Genomic DNA, 26,710 nt, shown 5'->3' with positions numbered 1-26,710 from the left:
ATAGCAGGACCCTCTAGAATGTGTTCTGATTGGTGATGTCCATTTCCATATAGGCTGTTATGCCTATGAACATTTTTGAGTCATTGTACAATTTGTTTCCATGATGTAGGAGTCAATCATCATGAGCTGAATTTTGATTGAGGGCAGTGTAGTACACAGTTGAAGATCTTGGGCTGCATCAAAATTCCACCCCTTCTGATTGGTGTGGCTTTAGATGAGCTATTCTCAATTCTTTAGTTATCCTTTGTGTAGATGGGGAGAACAGTAATACCTGGACCCAAGCTGCCTAGAGCTACAGCAAGGATAAATTAATTCAGACATCTACAGCACCTAGAACAGTGGATTATTATTTATTCTTAATGTTATTAGATAGTTTGGCAAAACTCATGTTCGAATTTAATTTCCTTCAAGAAAAGGTGAACGAGCTCGGATTACACTCTTCTCTAACTGCAGAACAAAACAAAACAAAACCAAGAAAGAAACCATAAACCTTTTCTTAAGGGATGTAAGGAAGTAAACATATATGAAGTTCTTATTTTTTTGGCGTGATTAGATGATAGTATCTTTAAAATATCTGTGTGTGGGGTATAGGTGTATGTATATGCATTTTTGTGAGAGATCTTGTATTCAATAATTGTTGTCTTGTTTGTGGTGGATACAGAGATGGATCAGAGTGCCCTTGCTGTCTTTGAGCTCATTGTCTGTTGGGGGAAATGGGCATATAATGTGCTGTAACAGATGAGTATACTAGGCACTTGGGAACCCTGAGCAGAATGACCTAACTTAGCCTCAAGGGGTCAGCAGGATCTCCCAGACAAGCTGACATCTTAGATGATTCTTCAAGGAAGAAGAGATGTTAGCTAAGGGAAAAGACCTGGAAAGGGATTTCGGGTAGAGCTTGGGCAAAGGCATGAAAAAGATCATTCTTTTGGAAATTGGAAGGTGCAGGGGTGGTTGGTAAGAAGTCAGGCTGGAGGCATGGGCAGGGGCCAGCTCAGAGAAGGCCTCCCCGCCATGTTCAAGAGCTCCCTCTAGGTCAGTGTAGAGGCCCTGAAATGAGGTAACAAGGTGGGTGTGGCCATCATTGTGTCTTAGAAAGAGTACTGGGATGAGGTTGGTGAGGGTCTGAACTAGCACCTTGGGAGTGGAATGGAAAAGAAGGGCCACATTTAGGAGTGATGAGGGGTTAAAAGTGATGCCTGTATCTCTGGTTTGGGTGGATCTCACAGCTACTTTCCAAGTGATACAAAAAACACAGAGAGGGCTTCCCTGGTGGTACAGTGGTTGAGAGTCTGCCTGCCGATGCAGGGGACACAGGTTTGTGCCCCGGTCCGGGATGATCCCACATGCTGCCGAGCGGCTGGGCCCGTGAGCCATGGCCGCTGAGCCTGCGTGTCCGGAGCCTGTGCTCCGCAACGGGAGAGGCCACAACAGTGAGAGGCCCGTGTACCGCAAAACACAGAGAAGCAGCTGGGTTGGGGAGAGGATGTGAAGATATAGGTTGTACACTTTGAGTTTCCCTGGACTTGCAAGGTGTCAGTGGTTGGCAGCTGGCTGACTCAAAGGCTGAGGGGAGGCATTCTGGGCTGGAGACATGGATATGGGTATCATTATTGTAGTGATGATACCTTGAGAGGCAATGACATAATCCAAGGAAGAGTACGAAGAGCAAGCAGAGTGGGCTGAGGACAGAATTATAGTGAACACCAACATTATAGGGATGGAGAACTGTGGAGCACCATTTGGAAAGGTAGAAAACCCAGAAAATATAGCATGACTACAATCAAATTTGAGAGGGTCAGGTAGACACACCGTCTTGCACAATTAATACTCCTCTGTTATTAGACTTCTTTGGTAACATGTTGGGTTCAAAGTCTTATAAGAACTACCTTGACTTCCTTGACTGAATATATATATTTATATATATATATATATTTATATATGTATTTTTCTTAAATATCATGTTTCATGACACGTAACTTTAAGCATTAAACGGATTTATTTTCCTTTTTGCCTGTAGACTAAAACCAAAGTATAAAGTGGGACATAAAAATGATCTTCCTATATCCTCTCATGTCGCACCCCTTTCGGTGAAAACTAGACTCATAAAACCTTTTGTTTGAGTCCTGGACTGAGTTTAGGTCAATTCTTCTTTTTAACTGAATCCATTCCATTTTCTCTCATCATCCTCAAAAGATGGTCCCTTCACTGCTTTTCACATTCTTTCATGAAATGTTTGTCCTAAATCTCTTTTATTTTGAGTGGCACTTATAAACTACAGTCTAGCATGGAGCAGATGTACTCATTTAATAGTTCGCTTTGATGGCTCCTTTAAGAGGCTTTATAATCTTTATATTTTACCTTTGGGTTTGGAATTTTATGCTCCTTTAACAGGTGTATTACCTTCATCAGATGTTTTCATTTTAAGCTGTTGACTTATAAACACATAGCCTGTGGGGATTGGTGTGCAGAAAATTTATTCACCTACAGAATTATTCTCCTATTCATTTTTGTATTTATTGCCGGGATATGCAGAGAAGCTTAAATTCATTGATAATGACGGTTCATTGGTAAAAATGACTCTTTTGATGACCAAATTAATTGTTTCTTCCAGTTGACAATGGGTTGGTGAAAGATCACTCCTGTTGAGAGGATTTTTAGAAAGTTAATTAAAAACAAAATGCTTTCAGGCCCATATTTAGTTCTCTGGGTTTTCGTTTTAGGAGAAAATTGTGCTTACACATCTCTTCTGAGGACGCTTGAAGGCTTGTCTTTTAAGCTATTTAATTGTTCAAGTAGTTCACACTTTTCGAAACATAATGTGTTTTGCTCGACACTGATGTGTTCTGATCTTCTCACCATGAGCCTATCAGGTTTCTATAAAAGAGAGGAAAGGGGGAGAACACTGTCCTTCTTCTGTTTGGTGTGTGAAAGAGATGGAGCAGGAGAGTCTTAAATGAAAACAGCGTGTGTCACCAAAGGGTTAATTAGTTCAGGCGGCCACATCCCTCGTGCCCTTTGGTGATGTGAGTGAGGATGGAATTCAGTGAGCATCTATGGTGAGGAAGTTGGTCCTGCCTGGGCTTGGTGCTTCATGGAAGTTTGTGCCTGCAAAGGCTAAACTGTCCCACAGCCTTGTGATTGGAGTCCTGTCTGAGAAAACAAATGGAATAAAAACTCTTCCTTTACTTTTTGCCTTAGAAATTTGGACATGTCTACTGTGGACATTAATTGAGCAACGCTTCCTCTGGATAGCACGGCTGGCCCCTGAAAATGGGGTAGGGAGTCTCCAAGGAGAGGTAGGGCACTTGTTTACACAGAGAGGGAGGCTAAGAAGTTTAGGACTGGCCCATTCGGTGTCCAACCTATTTTTCAGTATTACAAAATGGAGTTGATGGTCAAGTCGATCTTCTATGCCTAAGCGTCTTCAGCATAAAACCACTGTAAGTGATTCAGCATAGTTTGGTATCACTTCTACCTGTGCCCAGGAGAGTCCAGGACAGAGCCAGCCCTGAAATTGATTTACCCTTGCTTCCCAGACGCAGAAACGGCATCTGTCCTTAGTAAAGAAGGAGAGTGTAGGCCAATCCTGGAAGGAGATTTCATGATTTCTTCTTGAGTTCTGGGTTGTGTCCTCTTGAAGAAAACTATGTGGCTTCAACAAGAGCAAAAAGAATGAAAATATGAAGAAAGTGTTCAGGGTGGGTGTAGAATTAAGGAAAAGGAGGTGGAGAAATTATTTCAAAAGGAACTTTTTTTGGAAATATTTTATCTCAGGGGAAAGGTAAGGGTGGATTTGATTCCTCTCTCTCTTTTCCATCTCAGGAAGTCAAGTTAAAATTTTGCTTCGGGTATAACTGGAGCATTTTTGGAAACTATTTCTAAATCTGTGTTGATCAGGTTATACTCCTTTCTCCCCTTTATATTCTGACAGCTCTTTGATGTACTTCTTTTCTAGTAGTCACTTCTTTTTTTTTCGCCTCAAGAGTATTTGTTGATGATGCATTTTCCCTATGGGACTGTGGATTCCTTGAGAGGAACATCCATATCTTATTCAGTTTTTTGTTTCCATCACTAGCATTTAGTCATTACACAGTAATCTTTCTCATATTAAGATCACTAAGTTCATTTGTTAAGTGAGTAAATAAATGAGTAAATAAATGAGTGATCGAGCAAGTGAAGAAGTTATAAAAGTAACAGATACTGGAATACGGTTGTTTTCAAGGGGGTGAGTCAAGCAAACGGCCACGTTCCTCAGTTGCCTCTTTTGACCTGTATATAATTTCAGGCTCTTGACTTAATTCCATACCTCAGTCTGCCCATTTATCCAGCGTCTTCAGAAATACTCCTCTAATGCTCGAAACCATGGTGAGACTCAGTTGTTAGGAGTAAGGAGCCTCCATATCTTTTTACCAAAAAACCCTGCTGTACTGGAGGTGCTTTTATTTTCAGAAAAAACAACCTGCGGTTGTACGGCACTGGAAGAGTTAACGGCAGCCACCAAAATGAAAACCAGGAGCTCCTGGGGAAAAGTCAAGAACTAGCAAACGCAATAGTTAGCTGATAAAATGTCTGCTTCAGTTTTGGCCACCTTCCTTGAACCTTGCCCCATCGCAGTGGCCCCCAGTTGAAGTGGCGAAGAGGTGTCAGCGATAAATCATCCTGCCAGGAAACAGCACAAACTTTAGTAAGTTACATGCGGAAGCCAGAGTGGGTACAATCATGGTGGAGCATGGACGAGCCAGCAGGCTTCCAGTGGGGTCGAATAGCCACGGGATGCCTTCGGTTCATTCATAGATCGAACATGAGTTGGGTGTTTCTCATTGAAGCATTCCACTGTATCTGTCAGGAGTAAACCAGACAAACACATGGCGAGCTAAAATGCTGGCGGACTCCTTCACCTCAGACCCAGAGAGTTAGTGCCTTGCTGGGGATGACTGAAGTCAACTCCTGCTTTTATTCTCGGTTTGTTTTTAACATTAAAGAAAAAAATCAAAGGAAAGGGAACTAACTGCGCTAATAAAGCTAATCCTCTTAAAACATGACAGAGTTAAAAAAAAAATGAAGCCTAGCCATTGTGTGAACACGTCTACTCCCTGCTGTTACTGGGGGCAAGAAAGGAGGGAAAACCCCTGGATGGCTATAGAAATTCAGACCACACATGGATGTGTACCTGCATATCTTGGCAAGAAAGTGAAGTCGTCTTAGAGATGCTCCTTTCTTTCTTTTTTTTTTTTTTGGCTGTACACAGGCCTCTCACTGTTGTGGCTGCAGAGCACAGGCTCTGGACACACAGGCTCAGCGGCCATGGCCCACGGGCCCAGCCGCTCCGCGGCATGTGGGACGTTCGCGGACCGGCGCACGAACCCGTGTCCCCTGCATCGGCAGGCGGACTCTCAACCACTGCGCCACCAGGGAAGCCCCAACAGATGCTCCTTTCCTGATGCGATGGGATGTTGAGGGCTCCTCCCTGTCTTGCATTGCATACCAAAGCTAAGAAATATACTCTGCCCCAGCTAGAATCAATTTCTCTTCAAGTGCCAAACACCCAGTCCATCAGGGGCCAATTTCTCTCATGCCTGATATTTCTTCCTTGCACTGAAAGATCTTTAGTGTTTGTGTATTGTTTCTCCTATCAGACTGCAAATTCCATAAGGTCAAAATCCAGATCTGATTATCTGGGTATCCTTCCGTGCTCTGCCTACCTTCTAGTATGATAAGAATATTTCACAAACATTGTGGATAGTCAATAAATATTTGTGGAATGAATGAATGATATTATTCCCTGTCGATGGGTCATAAGCAAGGCTCACACACTTAGAAAGTGCTCTCTAACATTTCTAGCATCACATTATAATTTGGGGGCTGGCAGAGGCCTTCTGTTTAGGCGAAGGCCGTATTTTCCTTGAAACCACGGAATTATTATGATTGCTTTCAGGATTTGCAGCAACATGGGTGGACCTAGAGATGGTCATACTGAGTGAAGTAAGTCAGACACAGAAAGACAAATATCATAGGATATTGCTTATGTGTGACATCTTTAAAAAAATTAAAAAAAGGGTGCAAATGAACTTATTTACAAAACAGAAATAGAGTCACGGATGTAGAAAACAAATTTATGGCTACCAGGATTGAACTTCCTTTTGAAAGCTGAGTCCAAATAGCGTTTCACCCCAACGAATACGTGAAATGTGCCCCTGTAAAACTGTGCTTGGATTCAGTTGGCTCCACGTTCCTTTGACAATAAATTCCAGAGAAGCCCCACACAGAGTGTGCTTATCTTGTTAAACCCTCCCCTCCCACCTGCCGGCCTGATGGGATCTGAGCACTTTCAGACGGTTCCGTGGTCGCCAGTGAAATGTCAAACAAACTGGTGTTCAGGGTGCCCCGGGGGACTTTTCATGAGTTGCTGTCTGGTACCCCGGAGTCGGCCCAGCAGTGTGGTGTTTGTGTTTAATGCAAGGACAGCCAAGTCGGATCCCACGGCCGACCTGGCTCAGGCTGAGAACTGCAGATGCCGGGAGAAACATAGTTTTAAGTTACAAGGTGTTTCACTCTCATGCACTTCTCTGTGTGAAGACCTTCTCAGGAGTCGAAGAATCCCTTCTCATGCATTCACTGCAAATCCTTACACACTCCACTCCTGTCTCCCCAACACACACACACACACACACACACACACACACACACACACAGTTGGTTATCTGAGGACAAGCCTTGGGTTGTTTACCGGTTTCCCAGAATACAAAGTCTTGAAGAGTTGAATTGTGAATGTAATCTGATGAATCAAAGTCAGCCCCATTCCTCGGAAGAATGTGATGAGTGGGAGACAGGAATTGTTCCTTTGCCCGAAGCTCAAAGTGGAGTACCCCACTCCCTCCCCTCTGAGACGCAGGGTAGGAGGGGTGTGGGTGGGTGGCGTTCTTTTTATAGATGAACCCCTAGTTCTCCGGGCTGTGCCTTCCTGGTTGTTTACTTGGTGGGCAAGCCCGGGCTGGGTGGTGGAGCTGATGAATCCTCAGCAGAGCGTGAGTTCTGCCTGGGACAGGCTCCCCATTGCTGGGACTGGTTTGAACAACGGGGAGGAACCTCTTTATTGTTTCCAAACAGGAACCTGAGTCTGGTCTGGCTCTGGTCATTTCAATCGCAGGGCAAGCAGGAAGGAGGATTTTCGAGGCCAAGTTGTAGGATACAGAGACTACATAAAAGAATTCCAGCCAAACTTGCCCCAACGTACCCATTTCTGAAGTTGAGGGAAGGTTGCTACTGAGGAGATGGGAAGAGGAGAGTTGGGGTGTAAGAGGAAAAGATTAGAAGAATGATTGCAGCGTCCTTCATTGACAAGTTTAGGGTTTGGGGGAAAATGAAGATTTGGTTTGTCCAGGCACTACTTAAAACGAAAGGATTATGGTATTTATGCCTGAATCAGATTCCCCGGGGGCAGGGGGCACTGCTTGCTCTCTCATGGCTTCCATTTCCTTAGTGCACTGCCAAGCTGCTGGCTGAGTAGTGTTTTCTGCATTTTATAGTTTAGTGTTGAGGGATGGCAAATTAAAGTCTTGACCACGGTAGAAACAAGTTACCATTATGACGATTAACATCAATATTAACCTTGGTTGCATTTTCATCTTCTAAAATTTAGATAGATCAAGACATAGTAGCCAGAGGTGCCTTTCTAGGTAAAAGACCTGAGAGATTACTGAGTTAGTTCATCACCTGCCACAGGAGAATACAGTCCCACCGGCAGAAGCTTCTCTGCCCTTGATCTTAACCCATTCCATTACACTTACAAAGCTGCTTTGAACATTTTATGTTTTATCTTTTAAAATCAATAGTTTTTGACAGATTGCAATGGGATTTCCTTATGCATCCCACTCTTCTGGCTGAGTTAAAAATTATGGTCTCGAAATGATTTCATTTACATTTGATCCTATGTGGACCTCAAGGGTCAAAGAGAACAAGTCGGACTTCTGGATCTTCGCTCTTAACCTCTCACCCACCACTGGTGATGCTCGCTTTCCTGTTTCCATTGTCTTGTTGAATACGTTGGCTTCTGTTACGTCCTCTTATCAGGGTCTCTTATTAGCAAGCACTTTACAGTGCTGACTTGATTCTTCCAATCTGACTCAAATCTCAGGTACTTTTTCTTTGTCCTGCATTTACTCTCTATTCCCTCTGCTAAGCCACTTTATCAGTGCATGAAAAAAGAGAACATTCTGTCAATAACAATATTTTATCTAAGCTCCTGACCAATTAGTATAAAAGCCATCACTCAAAGCCTATTTTCTATTAGTAAGAGGGTGGACTTTTCTTAAGGGCTGAAGCAAGAGGAGAAAATCACCATTCATTTATTAGGAAGTTAGAAAGAGAGCGAGCGAAGGCTGAGCTGCCTGGCAAGAGGATTCACAATTCACTTCTTTTTCAAAGAAAAAACAATATCTTCCTTTCTTAGATGAAAAGAGGTATTTCAAACAGCAAAAGTTTTCCTTCAAGCAAAATATCCTCTAAGATACGTAGAATCGTTGAATGCTAGGGTGATTTGGGAAGTTAGAGATTTTCTCTTGCCACCGCTCTATTTTAGGGATGGAAAAACTGAGGCTTACAATAGTTACATAAATGTATACAAAGTCTTGTATATGGTAAGGGGAGAATTAGGATAGGAAGCCAGGTTTTTAGGGCTCTGAGATTGATCCTTTCCTCATGCAACCATACAAAAAAATAATTGAGTACTTTTGACATAGCCAGCAGGGTGCTTAGTGCTGTAGGGCAACAGAGAATGAAGATAAAAGGTTGCTGCTCTCAGGGAGCTTTATGATTTTAGATAAAAATTAGATATATTCAAATGAAGAAACTGGAGAAGGGTGAAGCTCGGCATAGAAGCAAGTGCTAGATGGTGCAGTGTGGATGGGGGCAGCACTCAATATTAACCATGTTGGGTCATGGTTTATTGAACAGATGAGTCCTCAAATAACTCACAAAGAACCAATAGAATAGTTATCCAGAGAGAACAGCCCAGAACAGAGGAGCAGGGTCAGCATGATATATATGGAATAGGAATGGCAAGGACTTGACACACAGGCCGCTTGCCCCACTCTTTATTCATGGCAGACATTACTCATTGATCGTAGAAATTTTCCCAATGCTTAGACATGGTTGAATTTTTTTAAGCAGTGAATTTCTGGTAGCCATTATGAAATAGGCAGGAGACAATGAAATCTATTTGTTAATTTCCACGTTAGGATAGAAATATCTTCCTGGTTAGAGTGATGAGCTCCTATTTTAATATTAGGAAATAAAAACACACAATCCCTGTCTTTGACAGTCACGAATAATACTTGTCATGATGACCCAGTCATTGTTAAGGGACATGGAATGTTTATGTATAATCTATTTGAATTTAAATCATTTTTTGGTCATGTTGGACCTTTCCAAATCTAGTGCTTACTGCAGTGCCTGGTATATATTGGGCATGCAGTAAATATTTGTTGAATGAATGAAACTCACAGTGAAGTTAATTGTAGCCTTGAAGAGGTGAAAGACCAGAGTTTTATGAGCTGAATCCATCCAACTCTTGCTGGGACCTGAGCTAGGACGTAGAATATTCACAATAGATCGCAATGCACAGCCACTTTCTTCTGTAAAATTGGTATAAATACGGCCCTCTGTTTCCTGCCATGCACATTTGCTCTAAGTCACAACATTAATTAGTGGAGAAAATTTATTGTAAAAAAAGAGTAGCAATTCTAAATTACTTGTTTTCATGCATTTGGATGCCCTATCCAACTCCACTCTACCAGAAATAATTTGGCAGGTTTTATTTTCGGAGAATACATTGGCACTTTTATTTTCATTTCAGTTATTAATCAATGAGATTGTAAAATACATGAGATCAAGGACTTCAGACATTATTTCAACTGCTCACCCACAAGTGAGCAACATTTATTAAGCATCTACTCTTATGAGGCGTTCTTTTAGGCAAAGGTGAGGCTACATAGAAGGACAGGACATAGTTTCTAATCTCAAGGAACTCAGAATATAGGAGGGGCGATGATGTAAATTAACATAGCTACAAAATCTGCCATTTACAACATGGATACTATAAGTTGTAGCTACGCAGCAAATGCTGGTAGATATCACTTTATATCCTCAACTTGGAGTGAACAAATATATTTCATCTCTCTTGTCTGTTCCAATTGTTTCATAATGTTTACTTGGAATTCATTATCAAAAAAGATTCTGAAGCCATGGGAAGATTCTGAAAAGGGTGGCAATCAGTGAGCAGTGTCAGTCTATGAGCAAAGGAGAGTGAGGTGGCAGGTGCCAGGAAAGGACACAGGCTTTGTACTGAGAAGTGGGCTCTTTGGGACATTCATTCCCTAACGTCTCCCCCTACTTCTGATTTAGTAGTTGTTGATTTTCCTGTTCAGACATAGGATCCCTAAATGCCATGCTTTTTTGAATGATGGTGTGAATACAATTTGATCAAAGCATCATTTCCAGGGGGTTAAAGAAATAGTGAAAAAAAAAGACCTTTCAAAAGTTTAATGGTGATGTCTAGGGCTTCCCTGGTGGCACACTGGTTGAGAGTCTGCCCCGGTCCAGGAAGATCCCACATGCCGTGGAGGAGCTGGGCCCGTGAGCCATGGCCGCTGAGCCTCTGCACCGAAACGGGAGAGGTCACAACAGTGAGAGGCCCGCGCAAAAAAAAAAAAAAGTTTAATGGTGATGTCTAGATATTTATTTTAAAAATAATGATAACGATAGCTAACATTTGTATATTACTCTGTAGTTTACCAAGCACTTTCACAAAGTGGAAACAACCTGTCTGTGAATGGAGTGTTGGCTAAAAAAATCAAGGCACTTTCATACAATGGAATACTAGGCAGCTGTTATACAGAATGATGTAGATCTTTATCTGCTGATATGATATAACACCCATGATAAGTTTTAGAAAAGCAGGTCTATTGTGCGTGTCTAATGCTCTTTAAAAATTATATTTGCACAGACATCTATATTTGTATGTAGATGCAGCATTGAAAGCAATCTGGAAATTTATACAAGAAAATGCTAATAGTGGTTGTCACTGTTTACTGGGTTATAGAAGACTTTTGCTTTCTCCTTTCCATCTTTCTGCATTTTCTGAAAAACTTACGATGAACATGTGCTACACTCATGAAAATAAACAATAAGTCCTCCATTAAAAAACAAGCACATTACCATATATTAAGGTCACTTGATCCTTACGACCACTCCAAGGATAGTTATTATCCATGCTTTACAAATGAGGGGCACAAGTTCAAATTAACTGCCAGTACTTAGTTTTACTGTGTCAGGCAATATTCTGATTGATTTACACATATAAACTCATTTAATTATCACAGAAATCTTCTGAGGTAGGTCCTATTATTATCTGTATTTTACAGATGAAGAAATTGAGGCACAGAGAGGTTAAGTACATTGTCAAAGGTCACACAGCTTATAAGCTTATAGAGCCAGGATTTCAAACGAGTTTGCTTGACTCCAGAGTCCACGTGTTTCACAGTGATGCTGTGCTGCCTGATAGAAGGTGCAGGGTGGGAGGAGGTAGCCTTGGTAGCTGAAATGAGCTCTTCTGGCTCCAAATTCTGTTCCCTTGTCACTACACGTTTGCATGTGCCTCATTTTATGCTTGCCGTGGACTGTCAGCCCATTATCTCCCCATCCCAACGTGGCCTCATAGCCTGGTATAATTTATTTAGGGGACCTCATGATAAATTTCTGCTGGAATTCAGTATTGAGGAAAAAATCACTCTTGGCTACATGACAACACTTATCCATATATAACCTACTATGTGCCAGGCACTGTTCTGGGAACTGAGATAAAATAGTGAACAAAAAACTCCTGTCCTCATGAACCTTACGTTCTAGTGGAAGGGGACAGAAAATAAGCAAAATATACAAGTTTAGAAAATTGATAAATGCTATGAAGAAAAATATGGAAGGAATAGGGATAGTAATGGCTGGGCAATGGGAGTAGGGGTGAGGTTACAATTGTACTGGAGAGGTCAGGGAAGTCCTGTTTCCTTTTGTTGAATAATGAATGTTTATCTAACCCAAACACTTTTTGATTTTTGTCCAAATGGCCAGGAAACTCAGAAGTAAATTCAGAACTCAGTTACAAAAAAAGTAGTGCATTCCAAGTATATACCTAATGTTTAATTCCTGACTCCTCTTAACCTGACTTGATGTGGTTTTGATTTTTATAGTCTTGTTTTATGTGTCTAACTTCATATGTAATCCTGAATCCCATTTTTAGAAATAGATAGGATATACATTTTAAATATCAAAGAAATGAATAGAGTCAATGAAAAATACAAGAGAAACCAAACAACCAATTTTCCTTGAGTTCAAAGGAATCTCCCCTTCTTTTTTCTCATACTGACTGTTGAATAATCTCATTTCTGACTTGATTGGGGACTCTTCGTTTATTACTTTTATTGCTTTCTCCCCAATGCCCATGACCCTCTCTCTCTCTCTCTCTTTCTCTTTCTTTCTCTCTGACTCTGTCTCTATCTCTGTCTCTCTCTCTCTTTCCAAGAAGGTTTAGACTTGTGTTTCTTGGCTAGAATTGGTCTTTTTCTTTTGAGATACAAAAATCTTTCCTCTTTTATTACTATAACCTTTTTAAGTGACTGTGAAACTTCCTAGGACCATGGTGATACTTGGCAGGAGTTGTGGATGCTGGTGGATATTGTAGTTTCCTAGAGTAATTAAAACTACATTTATTTACAAGGCTTCATTTAGGAGCTGTTGCAATCTATAGTTGGTGTTAATTGATGACAAATTCAAGCTATTTATCAATAATGTAAGATATTTATGTCAACATCTTCTGTTGTTATGCTCACACCTTTAACTTTGCGATCTTGAGAAACAAGACTTTATGTTAACATTAGTGCCTGGAAGGTGACTGAAAACACTGGTGTTGACTGACATCCCAGGCGTCTATGTTTGGTTCAGGCAATGTTGACCTGCAGTTAACGTGGTAACTAGTCCTTAGTCACGAAAAAGAGAGAGTTTTGTTTTTAAATATAATTTTGAAGATCTGTCTATCATGCATGTTAACAATATTTTTCTTTGGTTATTTTTCTGGCTTAAGGATAGGATAAAACAACAAAGTGTTTGGGATTAACTGATACACACTACTTAAAGTAGATAAATAGCAAGGACCTACTGTATAGCACAGGGAACTATATTCAATATCTTGTAATAACCTATAATGAAAAAGAATATGACAAAAAATAGATAATGTATAATTGAATCACTTTGCTGTATACCTGAAAATACCACAACATTGTAAACCAACTATACTTCAATTAAAAAAAAGCAAAAACACCCCACTCTCAACACATTTCTGTTGGTTGTGTTCATAATCATATTCCCAAGTTTTTGTGAAGTTTTGGAGGTGGCATCTTTATGCTTATGACAAGGCCTTTGCAAGACTGTGGGTGTCACATAGCCTGATATTGTAGTTGTTTGTGGATATGTCAGTGTCTTCCACTAAATTTAAGGCAGAGATTAGGTGTTAATCACATAAATTGGTGCTTAACAGAGTGCCTTCTAGATGGTCGGTGATCAACAACTCTTTGAAGAGTAAATGTGAGAATTTATGCCCATATGATTGTCTTATAGGAAAGATATGGAAAACACATACCTGATTCCCTACTGGTATAAGGAGAATCTGTAAATAAAGTAAAAGGCTTAGAACATGCCTGAAATACAGTAAGTGATCAATATAATTTACCCATTATTAGTATTATTTATTATACTATCTGAGTATTCCCAGGGCATAGCAGAATGTATGGCACAGAGTTCACCTTAATAAAGATTCATTTAAGAAAGAACACAATGAATGAATGAATGAATGAATTCCAGAAGAGGTTTGGTATCCATTCTGTGAGCTTGCCCAGCACCTCCTGCATTGCTTAACTCCAGTATATTTTACTAACATATTATACATGTTTATTCATCGGCTCACTTACCAGCCTGTGGTGCTCCAAAGGGAAGATATCTTCTTTATCTCACAGTCTGAAGGCCAGCACAGCCTGTGGAATGTGGCAGGTTCTCAGTGCCTGCTTTATGAACGGATGCATGTGAGGATGGGTGCTTGAATACATACCTCCTCCATGATGTTCTGTTAGCTCAGAAGAAAAAGAGTTTGGGTGGATACCAATAGGAAAAAATATCCTACCTTGCTGTACATAGCTATAGAATTCTAGCATTCATTCCTTTCCAACACATGTTTTTTAAGTTGTTTAGTTACCGTTTTAGACCTATGGACATAATTGTGAACAACTGTCTTCATGGAGAGTGTGTTCTAAATATCTCTGTGCTTCAGTCCTAATTTACTTTTGAAATTACATTAAAAATTATATTCCTGAGCTTTTAGACATTTCACCGGTTGGTCTCCTACTGTTGAAGGGCCTACATTCTATATGCTCATTTATTACATGGCAGAGGGGAGAGAGAGGTTGAGAGAGATAGAGACAGAGATAGGGGGTGGGGGAAAAGGGAAGTCATTGACTATTAGTCATTGACTAATTATAGTTTAACATGTGTTTCTTGATTAAATTAGGAGGGGAGGGGGACGGAAAGAGAAAGGCATTTGAAGAAATTGGTACACACGATCGGGAAGGTTGTCAGCCTAAAATCTACAGATCTGTTGGGCAGGCTAGCAGGATGGAAACTCAGGCAGGATTTTTTAGGTTACAGCCTTGAGGCAGAATTCCTTCTTCTTAGGGCAACCTCAGTTTTTGGTCTTATAGCTTTCAATTGATTGGATGAGGCCCACCCACATTATGGAGGGTCATCTGCTTTATTTAAAGTCAACTGATTGTAGACATTAGTTACATCTACAAAAGAACTTCACAGCGACACCTAGATTAGTGTTTGAACAACTAGGCACCATAGTCCAGCCGAGTTGACACACAGACAATCAGAATATGATCTTTTATGATCCTGATAGAATCCTCCTCAAGAGCCTAGGCACAGTGAGCCCTGCTTTACAGAAGGCACAGAGAGCCTTCCAACCTTTCCTCAGGCCATGTGGCTCTGAGCCAAGGTCAGTGTCAGAGTCGAGGGTGTGAGGTTCTGTCTGTACCATGTTGCCTCTCAGCCTGGCCTAGCAACCGAGAACCCACTTTTGAAAATGCCATCTCTTCACCTGGAATTCCCTCTCCCTCTCTTTGTTTAAATCTTTTCTAAGACATTTTTCTACTTTAAAAAGTAGTTCTGGGGCTTCCCTGGTGGCGCAGTGGTTGAGAGTCCGCCGGCCGATGCAGGGGACACGGGTTCGTGCCCCGGTCCGGGAAGATCCCACGTGCCGCGGAGCGGCTGGGCCCGTGAGCCGTGGCCGCTGAGCCTGCGCGTCTGGAGCCTGTGCTCCGCAACGGGAGAGGCCACAACAGTGAGAGGCCCGGCCAAAAAAGAAAAAGTAGTTCTGCATACTGGGTATCTTTTCAAATGAATCCTGATGACCTCTTTGTGGTTTAGTCTTTCCATTTTGTGATTATGCAGCTTGTGATTGTGTACATTTGGGGACAGGCAGTTCCTGAACAGCCCCTAGGATTGCATATCTTTAAAAATAGATGCTTTCCAGAATCCATTCCTATGCATTTTAGTATATATTTCTTTCTTTTTTTTTTTTAAATTTTATTTATTTACTTTATTTAGTTATTTTTGGCTGTGTTGGGTCTTCGTTTCGATGTGTGGGCTTTCTCTAGTTGCGGTGAGCGGGGACCACTCCTCATTGCGGTACGCGGGCCTCTCACTGTCACAGCCTCTCCCGTTGCAGAGCACAGGCTCCGGACGCGCAGGCTCAGCGGCCATGGCTCACGGGCCCAGCCGCTCCGCGGCATATGGGATCCTCCCAGACCAGGGCTCGAGCACGTCCCCTGCATTGGCAGGCAGACTCTCAACCACTGCGCCACCAGGGAAGCCCAGTATATATTTCTTGATGAAATAATTTGTATTCATGTATCATAATTTCTCTAGTCCACGGTGGACATTGTCAATCTTTTGTCCAATTGGAAAATCATTGATTAATTATAGTTTAACATGTGTTTATTGGTTAAATACATGATCATTTATCCCAGTTTATCAACAGTTAACAGCAGATTTTGTCAGACTGATGGCCCGTTAGGAAGATCATCAGGTAACTATCAGAACTTGTTGGTGTCATTATTTATATCAGGACTCTAATTGTATATCATGTCTGTCATCTCAAGATTTCACTGCAAAACATGTGAACCCATATTAGAATTATTTAAGTTCACATCTCTATCCCCACAAGATCATAAACTCCTTGTGAGAGGATAGATTGTATTTTATTCATAATTGTGAGTAAGATCACTAGAAAATATTATCTTGATAATCAGAAGAGGACAGAGGCGATGATTTCCACTGGGTGTGCCCCACACTGCACTAGGCACACAGAGAATGATTTCACAGAAGGGAAGATGGGAGAAAGGCTCCTGATGACGCCTGCTTCTCCTTCCCCACTCTCTTCCAGGCAGCCTGGGTTGCCCTGTTCTTTGTCCAACAGATTCCTCTTGTACAGCTGCTCCAGACTCAGAGATTCCATCATCTCTTTTAAACTGTGGGCTCTGTGAGGCCAGCAGCCAGATCTAATTCAACTACGTAGCTGTAGCGCATCATACAGTTTTAGTTAGCAAAGATTAAAAACTTTGTCAGGCAGCAGAGGGAGGCAATTTAGTGTAGAGGTTAACAGGCTGCCCAGGTTCAAGTTCCAACCTTACCATTTATTAGATGTGTAGATGTATTAACTTTTTGTGTCTCTTTCTCCATCTGAAAAAAAAAGGATAAGAATAGTTCCTATTTCATAAGATAATATGTATAAAGCACTTAGAATGGTAGTGGGTACGTGATGGACCTTATACATTCAATTGTATTTTTTAAGAAAACCACTTATTTCCGTTTTAAACTACTTTTGATTTTCTATCTCTGGTCTAGTTACTTCCTAGAATGTTGTGGGTTAAAGACTGATTTCCAATAATATCACATAAGCAGCTGTGTCCTACCACCTGCTTGAGAGCCAGATCTTGGCTCTCACCGCCTTTCGTATTTCTTTGTATTTCCCTTAGCAGTTAACACTGGACTTTGTATGATTTATCATTTGTCACCAGGACTTTTTATTTTCTAGTCCCCTTAGTTTTGGGGAAAACTAAAATTTAACCAAATATCTACAGATGCCGCTCTAGGTATCTGATCCTTACATTCTCCATGAGGGCATTGGTGTCATCCTTATTTTATAGAGACCCAGGGAGATTAAGTATCAATATCTTGACTCATTTCAAAGAGTCTGGAAGTATCAGAGCCTGGTTCTGTCCTCAGGTCAGCCTTCATTTAAATCTCTCCTTCATTATCCTTCCTCCTTCTGCCTTTCACCCTTCTGGGGTCTCAGCAGGTACCCCCACCATCCCAGAGCTAGAGGAATCCACATGCTCTTTTCCGGCCACGTATGCCTCTTGCAATCATTTATTCGGGATCCCAGAACTTTTATTGGAGGGCCCACGAATGGACGGGCAAGGTCCTGGCAAACCACATCTCTGTTTTCCTTTATTTGCATGTTGGCAAGCATACAGGATTACCCAATACTACACTAAGCTAGTGAGTAGGGCACTCAGCAAAGCAGGGCACACATGCAAGGGCACCAAAATGTCTCCTTTGAAAGATTATTACATTTGTTTAAAAGAATGAAATAGTGCCATTTGCATCCAACATGGATGGGCCTAGAGATGATCATATTAAGTGAAATAAGTCAGACAGAGAAAGACAAATATTGTATGATATCACTTATATGCGGCATCTAAAGAAATGATATAAATGAACTTATTTACAAAATAGAAATACACTCACAGACACAGAAGACAAACTTATGGTTACCAAAGGGGATAGTGGAGGTTGGAGGTGGAAAGGGGGAGGTAAATTAGGAGTTTGGGATTAACAGATACACACTACTACATGTAAAACAGACAAACAACAAAGACCTACTGTACAGCACAGGGAACTATATTTGATATCTTGTAATAACCTATAATGGAAAAGAATCTGAAATCACTTTGCTGTACACCTGAAACTAACACAACATTGTAAATTAACTATACTTCAATTTAAAAAAATGGTTAAAAAAGTGATCATTGGAAACAGCTATTGTGACAAAGGTTAGAACCCTACTGGGCTTCTCTATACATATGTAATTTAGTAATTAGTCTACTTTTTATTTTGAATTACATGTGGGGCAGGAGCCTCTAAGGTCTTCACAGTCTGGATGTTTATAAAGTGAAATAGATCTGTTTTCAAGTCCCTAACTGATCACTATCTCTTCTCCCTCAACACACTTTCTATTGTTCTGTTCACATGTGAGTGTATTAATTGATTGTGAGTCTGACCTTCCACTCACTCTTGGACTATAAGAAGTTTCAGGGCAGAGAGTTATACAGTCTTATACAAGTTAAGTACCTGGCATATTGCTGGACCATCTTTTGGATAGTAGTGGATACTTACTGATTTGTTGACTTGTAACACCTGGCTGTTTCCCCTTTAATCTTGCATTCTACATGTTTACAGATATGTATTTTCCCAGACAGGTGGCTAGGTGTAGAGAGATTGGTGATGTGTGTCTTCCTCTTTGCCTCGGCATCATGACACTGACATTGTCCTTTGACCCCAAGTCTTTGAGCAAGGATTTTAAGTTTTTTAATTTTTTTGCGATACGCGGGCCTCTCACTGTTGTGGCCTCTCCCATTGCGGAGCACCGGCTCCGGACGCGCAGGCTCAGCGGCCATGGCTCGCGGGCCCAGCCGCTCCGCGGCATGTGGGATCTTCCCGGACCGGGGCACGAACCCGCGTCCCCTGCATCAGCAGGCGGACTCTCAACCACTGCGACACCAGGGAAGCCCAGGACTTTCAGTTTTAACTGTAGCCTTTAGGATCGACTTTATCTACCTTTACAAGGTGGGAAGATTGTGAACAGTTAGTATTTAGTAGGCAGAATTCCTGTGGAGGAGAAGGAAGTCCATCTCACACCCTTTGACAAGTCTCAAGTTACTGTCTGAGACTATAAATAACGACTATGGACATGAATCGCAGAGACGAATCCTTTGTGGATAATTTTCCAAGCAGTAAGGTGTTTTCTTTCCACTTCCCTCTTCCCCTTTCAAGTGGTGATGGTTACTGATAATATTTAGAAAAACAATATATAGATTCTGAGAATACATTTCTTCTCTGCTATATCACCAGTTTAATTTATTTTACTTATTTTAACCTCTGGGCATTTCTACGGTAACTTTATGATGCAGATATTCAGAGAGGGCTTTGGTGCATATGAGTAATCCAACTTTCACGTTTTCCTTGTTTTTGTTTGTTTGTTTGTTAGTTTTTATTTTCCGCACTTCACCTATTTCTGCATTTTCAAAATTTTGATTTTTCATATTTAGTCCTTAATAATTTTGCCTATAAATAACAAAAGAGATGCTTGGAGTTGGAAGATGTAGACATTGTCTGACACTCGTTCTTTTATTGCAAGTGACATTTGGTAGCAATTTGTACTATCTCTTTCCTCATACATTTACCCAAACTGGTAATGACTAAAGCATCGGCGATAAATCCAAATATCAAATTTTTTTCCATTTAAAAGTTTTCAAGATTTTTCTTTCACAGGAGTCTTTGATCTTTAAAAATGCCTCTCTTTTATACATTGAGTTGGGACTTACTTTATCCTCCAAGCAGAGTTGTCATTTCTTCTCTCCCTTCAGTAAGTGGGCAAGGCACCCCAGAGAAGGAAGCATGAGTCCTGGTTCTTATACACCTTTGTGTATTCATAAATCTCAATCTCTACTCCATGGACTAAAAGGTACAAAAACTTTATTGCATATAATTTACTTTAAAATGCTTTAGGAAAGGAGGGAGAAGGAGTGAGAGGACAGAGAAATAGCTGAATCTGAGAAATCTGAAAAGTGAGGCAAGTGGGCATTTGTGTAGCTCCCCCTGTAGGTGAGGCATTCATTTTGTATGCCCCTTACTTACACCCCTTCAGCTTTTCCTGTTGAATCCCTGTGATAAGCCTGGGAGGTAGGCATTATGTCCATTTTCTAGATGGGAAAATGAAGGCACAGAGAAAATAAGTAGTTCGGCTCTTGGGATTGAGATGAAATGTTCTGAAGTGGCTTCGTACTCATGTTTGTGTCTGGTGCGCCTTGCTGAGGGCACAGCCTTCACAGCCAATGTATTCTGCGTCCATCGGAATTAGATTTTGCTTCCAAGTGTTTGTTCTTAGCAGCATAACTTGCATGCCTAGAAAGGGATCACGAATGTGAACTTGGCTTAATGCTCTTTTAGAAAGTGAGTTTCTCCTTTTTAAATCATCGCATTCAGACCAGACCTCAAAATATTACAAAACCAAAACATGCAACTTTCATTCCTACTCAGTTATAATCAGTGTGGTTTTGATTTTTTTTTAGGCGTGGTGGTGACGGTAGCCATGGGGATTTCAGAATTAATAACACATGCCTACCTCCCCAAGTGGCCATAGGCCATCCCTGTTTGCCTCTGTTCTTCTAGGCTCCAAGAGGTGTGAGCGTATCAAAGGACACAGTCTCATTCTGGCTTTGAATTCTGGGCTATTTACTTGGGAACCTGCCCCATTGAATGATGGCCCTCTAGTCCACCAGGTGACCCAGGTACTTTGGATCTTAGTTATAATTGTTTTAAGACCAGAGCTGCAAGGTTCTACAAGCTTACATTTTTGGGGGGTAAATGCATTCAGTGGAGTTTGTTTTATTTCTTTTTCATAAATCAGAGGAGATTAGAAAACCATATTTTTTAGCTCCCGTTTCTGAAGACTAGTACCGTGATGAGTTTTGAATGGCCCTGACTCATGCTACCTTTCTGTATTTGGCTGCACTTCCAAGCAAAGGCTATAAAATTGTAAGTTTATTCAATTATTGGTATTAAGAGTCAAGCTTAAGGTGTATTTACTGAGTCCTGTTCTAGAGTGAGATAAGCATATTGTTTGTGCTTCATGGGATAGATTTGTATAGGAACAGATATGTGGCGTGGAAAACATTTTTGTAATATGGTTTGCCATGTGGTCCTAAGATGTGTTCCAATCTGACTTTCGTTTGCAATTGCCATCTTCAGAAGGAGTCTAAATTTCATTTAGGGAGAAGAGTGGCATTATAATAAGGGCTCCTTTTTCTCTGGGGGTGCTGTCAGTGATCTGAATCAGACATCTCAAGTTAACTTTAGAGGTTGGTCCACAGAGAAAGGGACGTTCTTTTAAATGATTTGTCAAATCACATTCACAGAGACCTGTGGTGTGCCTACTTTTGACCAGAGCAGGGTGCCATGTGTTGGCTGTGATTCTGTTTGAGTTCTGCCTTTTCTTAATTTCCCTGGCAGTTTTAGCTAGATGTGTGTGGTGTTTTTACTTTCATTCTGAATGGGAAACTATGGTTCCCTTCTGATTCGTGGAGAGATTCCTAGATGTCTAACTTACGTGACTTTGGGGCACAAGCAAAAATGCCATTTTTCTGCACAGTCTGCAGAATGTCTGGAGTCAGACAAGACTGACTTTAGGTCCCAGGTCTCCTACATACCAGCTTTTTGTCTTTAGAAAAGTTACTTAAACTTTAAGATTCAATTCCTAGAACTGACATAATAATAGTACTTGCTTCTCCTGTTGGTGCAAGAACTAAGTGAGATAATCCACAAAGCTTCTCGGCACAGTGCTTGGCATAATAGCAAATATCACCAAATGTTGGCCATCGTTTTTTTTTTTTATTGCTACTATTTTGACTCTAGCTCAAAGAGGTATGGACTGTGAATGTTAGAAGTAGAACGTTCTCTAGAAGTAGAAAAGAGTGTTCTTTGAAAGCTGAAGAAGGAGAGGGGGAGAAAGGAGCCCCGTGCTTCATTTCCCATCCTTCAGACTTGTTTATTACAGTGGTAGGTTACCATGGAAACTTTTGGGATTAAGATGGCATTATTGAGTTAAGCATTCAATAAACACCTCAGGAAAGCAAAGCTAAGACATGTATGCCCGCCATAAGTAGTTTTCAAATAAAAGGGTTATTTGGGGGCAAAGATGGGATGGCAGCTTACTGATTTTCTTATCTCATGGAGTTTCCCGAGAGAATGATGATCAAGAGTTGAAACTGTGATTGTCACCTTGCTTCTGCCCCTTTGAGGCCATTCCGTCAAGTTGTCAGTAGTTACAGCCAGAATTTCAAAATGGGAAGCTGCTCTTTACGTACCAGGGAGTGTGGCTTTCCAAAATAGATTCCAAAGTCGAAAAGAACTCTGAGTGTTTTTCGAGAAGGGTTGACCTCCTTTCATGCCACTTACTGTGAATTAAAGCTGCGAGGGAGAACTAGTTTGGGCATGTGGTACAGCACTTAGAGCCGCCGCTGCCAGGGAACAAGATTTGTGTTTCTAAGGAGATACAACAAAAAGGAGAATGCTTCAAGAGCCAGAGGCTGTCAGAGTGTAAAAGTATCTATGTTCAGAAAGGGAAACAGAAATTGAATTAAATAATTTTATACACAAGTTACAGGGTGCCCTTCTGCTAATAATTCTTAAATGCAAAAGCAAATAGTTGTGGTCACAAAGGGCTTAGTACATCTCAGCTGATTTGAGTTCTCAGACTTGAACTGGATGTAATTGGTATTAACCTGCTCTGTGCATGTGATTTTCAGATGGTCTGACTCTTGTCTGTCATTTTGTTGGGCTGTATTAGTAACAGGGACATATTCCAGCAGAGGTTTAGGCAGCCACTTGACAACGAGAGGAGGAGAACTCTCCAACCAGAGCAGCAAAACAGAATCCTCAACCAGTGTCTCGAATGCCAATTTCAGCCCGTTTGCCAATGTTTAATCAGTGTTTAGCATGGAAGGATGCCTTGGATGGGTTCCTTCGATAAAGTATCATCACAGGACAGAAATCACAGGGAGAGTGCACCAAAGAAAAATTACAGTACAGCTATATTTACTTAGTGCCTCTGCAATGGGGTTTTATTTTCCACAGTTGGAAAGGGAACCACCTGTCTCAACTGCTGATGTCAGAGAGCTCCCTCGAGACACAGGGCTGTTGGAAAGCACATGATACTGTATATATTTGCTCTTACGTCCGTATCAGGCTAAGGTTGGGTTTCAGATTTGTGCCCTATTGTGGAGTTCATTGAGCAGTGACTCTGAGGTGCCCTCCCACGTCACCATGCCCTTGTGAATTAAAAAGTAGCGTGTGTGAGCCCCCGTCGTGAGTGTTCCCTCAACTTGCCATGCAAGTATTTGCACTGCAGTAAAATGAATGACACGCATCTTGGGGGTTCGCATTTATGGACTCGGTTCTGAAAGTGAGTATCAAGAGGCATGATCTCTGTCCCCAGACTCCTTCTGGTGTCTTGGCTTTTGTTTTCTTTCTACTTATCAGGATTTAAAAAATACATATATAGATATCTGTCTATCTATATCTATCTATCTGTCTCAGATTTGGAGGTTTTATGTGTAGATTGTTAAAGAGGCAAAAAAAAAAAAAGAATAGGATGTGCCTATCTTTTTCATTTTTATTTATTTATTTAACTTTATTTTTTGCTTAGAGCATGTCAGTGTGGGGAAATTGTTATAGAATGAATGAATGCCTAATGCCTGATTTGGAAAGGCTGGATAGTATGACCGTACAATTTCAAGGCATCTATTGAATTATTATTATTGTTTTTTAAGATGTTCAAGAGTTGTATAACCACTGCTCCAGTCCTTTGTACCTAGGGGATAATCAGGCCTTTTAAACATGGTTCCTTAAGGCAATGGAGGGCCACCATATTGCACAACTCCAGGGGGCACCATTCTGTCGTAGTCAAGGACTCACGCTTGTACTATCCTGATGACTGTATGTCCAATCCCAGAAAATATGATGCTATTAACATTACTCAGACATTCCATAAAAATAGAATTGTTACCAACAATTGCAGAAGGCATGCTATTAGTGAAGTTCATTATTTTATTAGTGTCACGCATCTGAATTTGACTGTCTTTACCAACTTGCAAATTATATGGTTGTTACACAAAATAGATGGAAAACAGAATTTCTGAGAGTGTAAATTACATTCTTGGACCACATCAAATCAATGTCCTATTAGGGATAAGAACGAGGTTTCTTAATTCCCAGACTTCTCATGATGCACATCTTCAATTAAATTAATATTTTAAGTGATGCTTGGTACCTTTTGCTCAAATTCTAGAATAGAGTAATAGGATGGGCTAAGACCCCCGGTTCATCTAATCTTTCCCCTAGTGTAAGATTTTCCTCTGAACCATTAAAAATGTTATAATATATGATTGATATTAATTAGTTTTCTGTAAAGTACTGCACTCCTTAACACGAACTGAACTAGAAATAAATATATTACCATGAATTAAGATTTTATTAGTTGCGAAGAAGAATTGGATGAAGGCACCTATGTGAAATCCTAAGTACAGGCATCAAATTGAATTCATGCCAGCGCTGCCTTGAGATTAATTTGAGCACTGAATAAGAATAGTATACCATAACATAACTGTGTTTACTGAATCATTTTTGGCACCGAAAACTAAAGCTACATTATAGATGCAACAACGGGCTTTTCTCCCTTGGAAAAGAGAGGCGGGTGCATTTGTAATTCAAGTGAATGTTAACCCTCTGAAAAATGCCTCTAGTCCCCAGGAAGAGAACAGTCTTCTTGAGAACCTTGCATACTCATCCCTCAGACCTTGCATACTTTGTGCTGCTCTGGCCTTCTCCTGCAGCCTGTTCGAGTTCTATGATATGATCAGCTCTATTTTCTATCCACACCCCCCGCCCCCAGTCTGGAGTACCGGTTAGACCTCACTTTAAAAATTTCCATCGCGTTATTATGTATATGTTTTGAAACGGTGTGGAAGGTGTTGAAAAGATAATATGGGGTTGCCTCGAGGATATTCTAGAAGGACTTCCTGATTATGTAAGGAGGTGGATTATACAACATTTAATACAGGGCTGTGTGAGAATACGGTAAAGATCCAAGGATCACTGTTCACTGACGGGGATGGGAGTGATGCCCCTAGAGTTGTGTACTGCTGGGGCCCTGCTCTAATACCCCTTTTCTTCTGAAATTCCCTGATTCTGTGTTCATTCATTTAATTTGCATCTATGATATCACTTACTCGAGAGTGAGTGCAAAATTTCAGGCCACCACTGTCAAATAGGAACATTATGTACATCACATATATAATTTGGAATTTTCTAGTAGCCACATTTAGAAAAGGTAAGTTTAATTTTAATAAAATCTTTTATTTTTCCCAATATGTCCAAAATATTATATCAACATGTCATCACTATAAATTATTAATATCTTCCATTCAATTTTTCACACTTAAGACTTTGAAATCCTCTGTATATTTTGCATTGACAGCATGTCTCAAGTTTGACTAGACACATTTCAAGTGCCCAGTAGCCATAGGTGGGTAGTGGCTGCTGCATTGGACAACACAGTTTTTTAATGTATATGCCAAGGTATATACTTTAATATATACAATATATACTTTAATATATAATAAATATACTAAATATATAAATAAATATATATAACTATATTAAATATAAATATTTAATATAGTTATATATATAAATATATTAAATATATATTTAATATATAAGTATATGCCAACTTTTTAAATGTATATGCCAACATAGTTTTTTAATGTATATGGATATCCTTACACAGAAAAATTACTTGAAATAAAAAAAAGCCTCAACTATCTAAAACAAAATATAACATACCCTTTATGTCACTTTATCAATTTAAAAAGTAATTGTATGATTGATCACAAATTCGAGAAGAGTACGAATGCTAAGACAATTTAGTTAATGGGCCACTGGTGGCAAAATTGACTTTATATTGAATTGTTTTGCTCCTGCGGCTTTGTTTTCCACTTTTACCCCATAGATATCATCATTTTAAAACATGATTTGCTACTTGGCGGATCTTCTCGAATTTGCAAACTCATGGTGTCTTGTCAGTTTTCAGGCACCATATGGATGTCTTGTTTCTTAACAGAGAAACTCTTGAAAGACTTTTGGCTCAGATCACTTTTGTGGACAGCAACATGGAAACAAAAACTGTTCTCTGCACTTACTCCTTCTGGTCTCTTTAGAGGTAGAGCCAGGTCGAGGCTGGTCTGAGACTGCTTTTCCCTTCCTCAGGTACAGGCACTTGGCATCCCCATAGTGTGTACACTCGTAGAGAGTTGGCTTAATGTAAGACTTCGAAAGAAAGTCTGCTCTGCTTTGCTTTCAGGACTTTTTTTAGATGGGGGAGCCAAGCAAAAAGCAAACCTATGTATTTATTCTACTGGTGTTTGATGTTCAATGAGTTTTAAGTATTGGTATGTGAATGACAGGTATCATTACTGTGTACTTATTATATGCTAAGCACTGGGCTTGTATACATCTCATTGAGCCCTAACACCGATCATGTAAAGTAGGTATTTACGTTGCCATTTTCACAGCTAAGAATGAGAGGTCTGATAGTTTAGGTAACTTGCTTGGGCTCACACAGATAGATACCCAGTGGCACATCTGCGCTGACTGATCCCAAAGCTTATGTTCTCACAGAAGGGGACCATTGTTTTCACACCAAGTC

General features: G+C 40.5%; 1 protein-coding gene across 3 annotated transcripts in view; it reads left to right on the top strand.

The window, feature by feature from the left end:
- The window catches only part of PPARGC1A (PPARG coactivator 1 alpha), a 662,747-nt gene that overhangs the window by 528,632 nt on the left and 107,405 nt on the right, over positions 1-26,710 (top strand). Inside the window, exon 1 of one of the 3 annotated variants that reach the window (XM_067735647.1) lies at positions 23,281-23,407. The exons of the other annotated variants lie outside the window; for them this stretch is intronic. Within the exon in view, the coding sequence (XP_067591748.1) occupies positions 23,390-23,407 (18 nt within the window). The 5' untranslated portion in view covers positions 23,281-23,389. Of the gene's footprint in view, positions 1-23,280; positions 23,408-26,710 lie in introns of those variants that run through there. 3 annotated transcript variants of the gene reach the window in all.

The sequence above is a fragment of the Pseudorca crassidens genome, chromosome 4, assembly GCF_039906515.1.
Source record: "Pseudorca crassidens isolate mPseCra1 chromosome 4, mPseCra1.hap1, whole genome shotgun sequence".
Lineage (NCBI taxonomy): Eukaryota > Metazoa > Chordata > Mammalia > Artiodactyla > Delphinidae > Pseudorca > Pseudorca crassidens.
The sequence above is the reverse complement of the archived record's forward strand: the minus strand, read 5'-3'. Positions and strand labels throughout refer to the sequence as shown.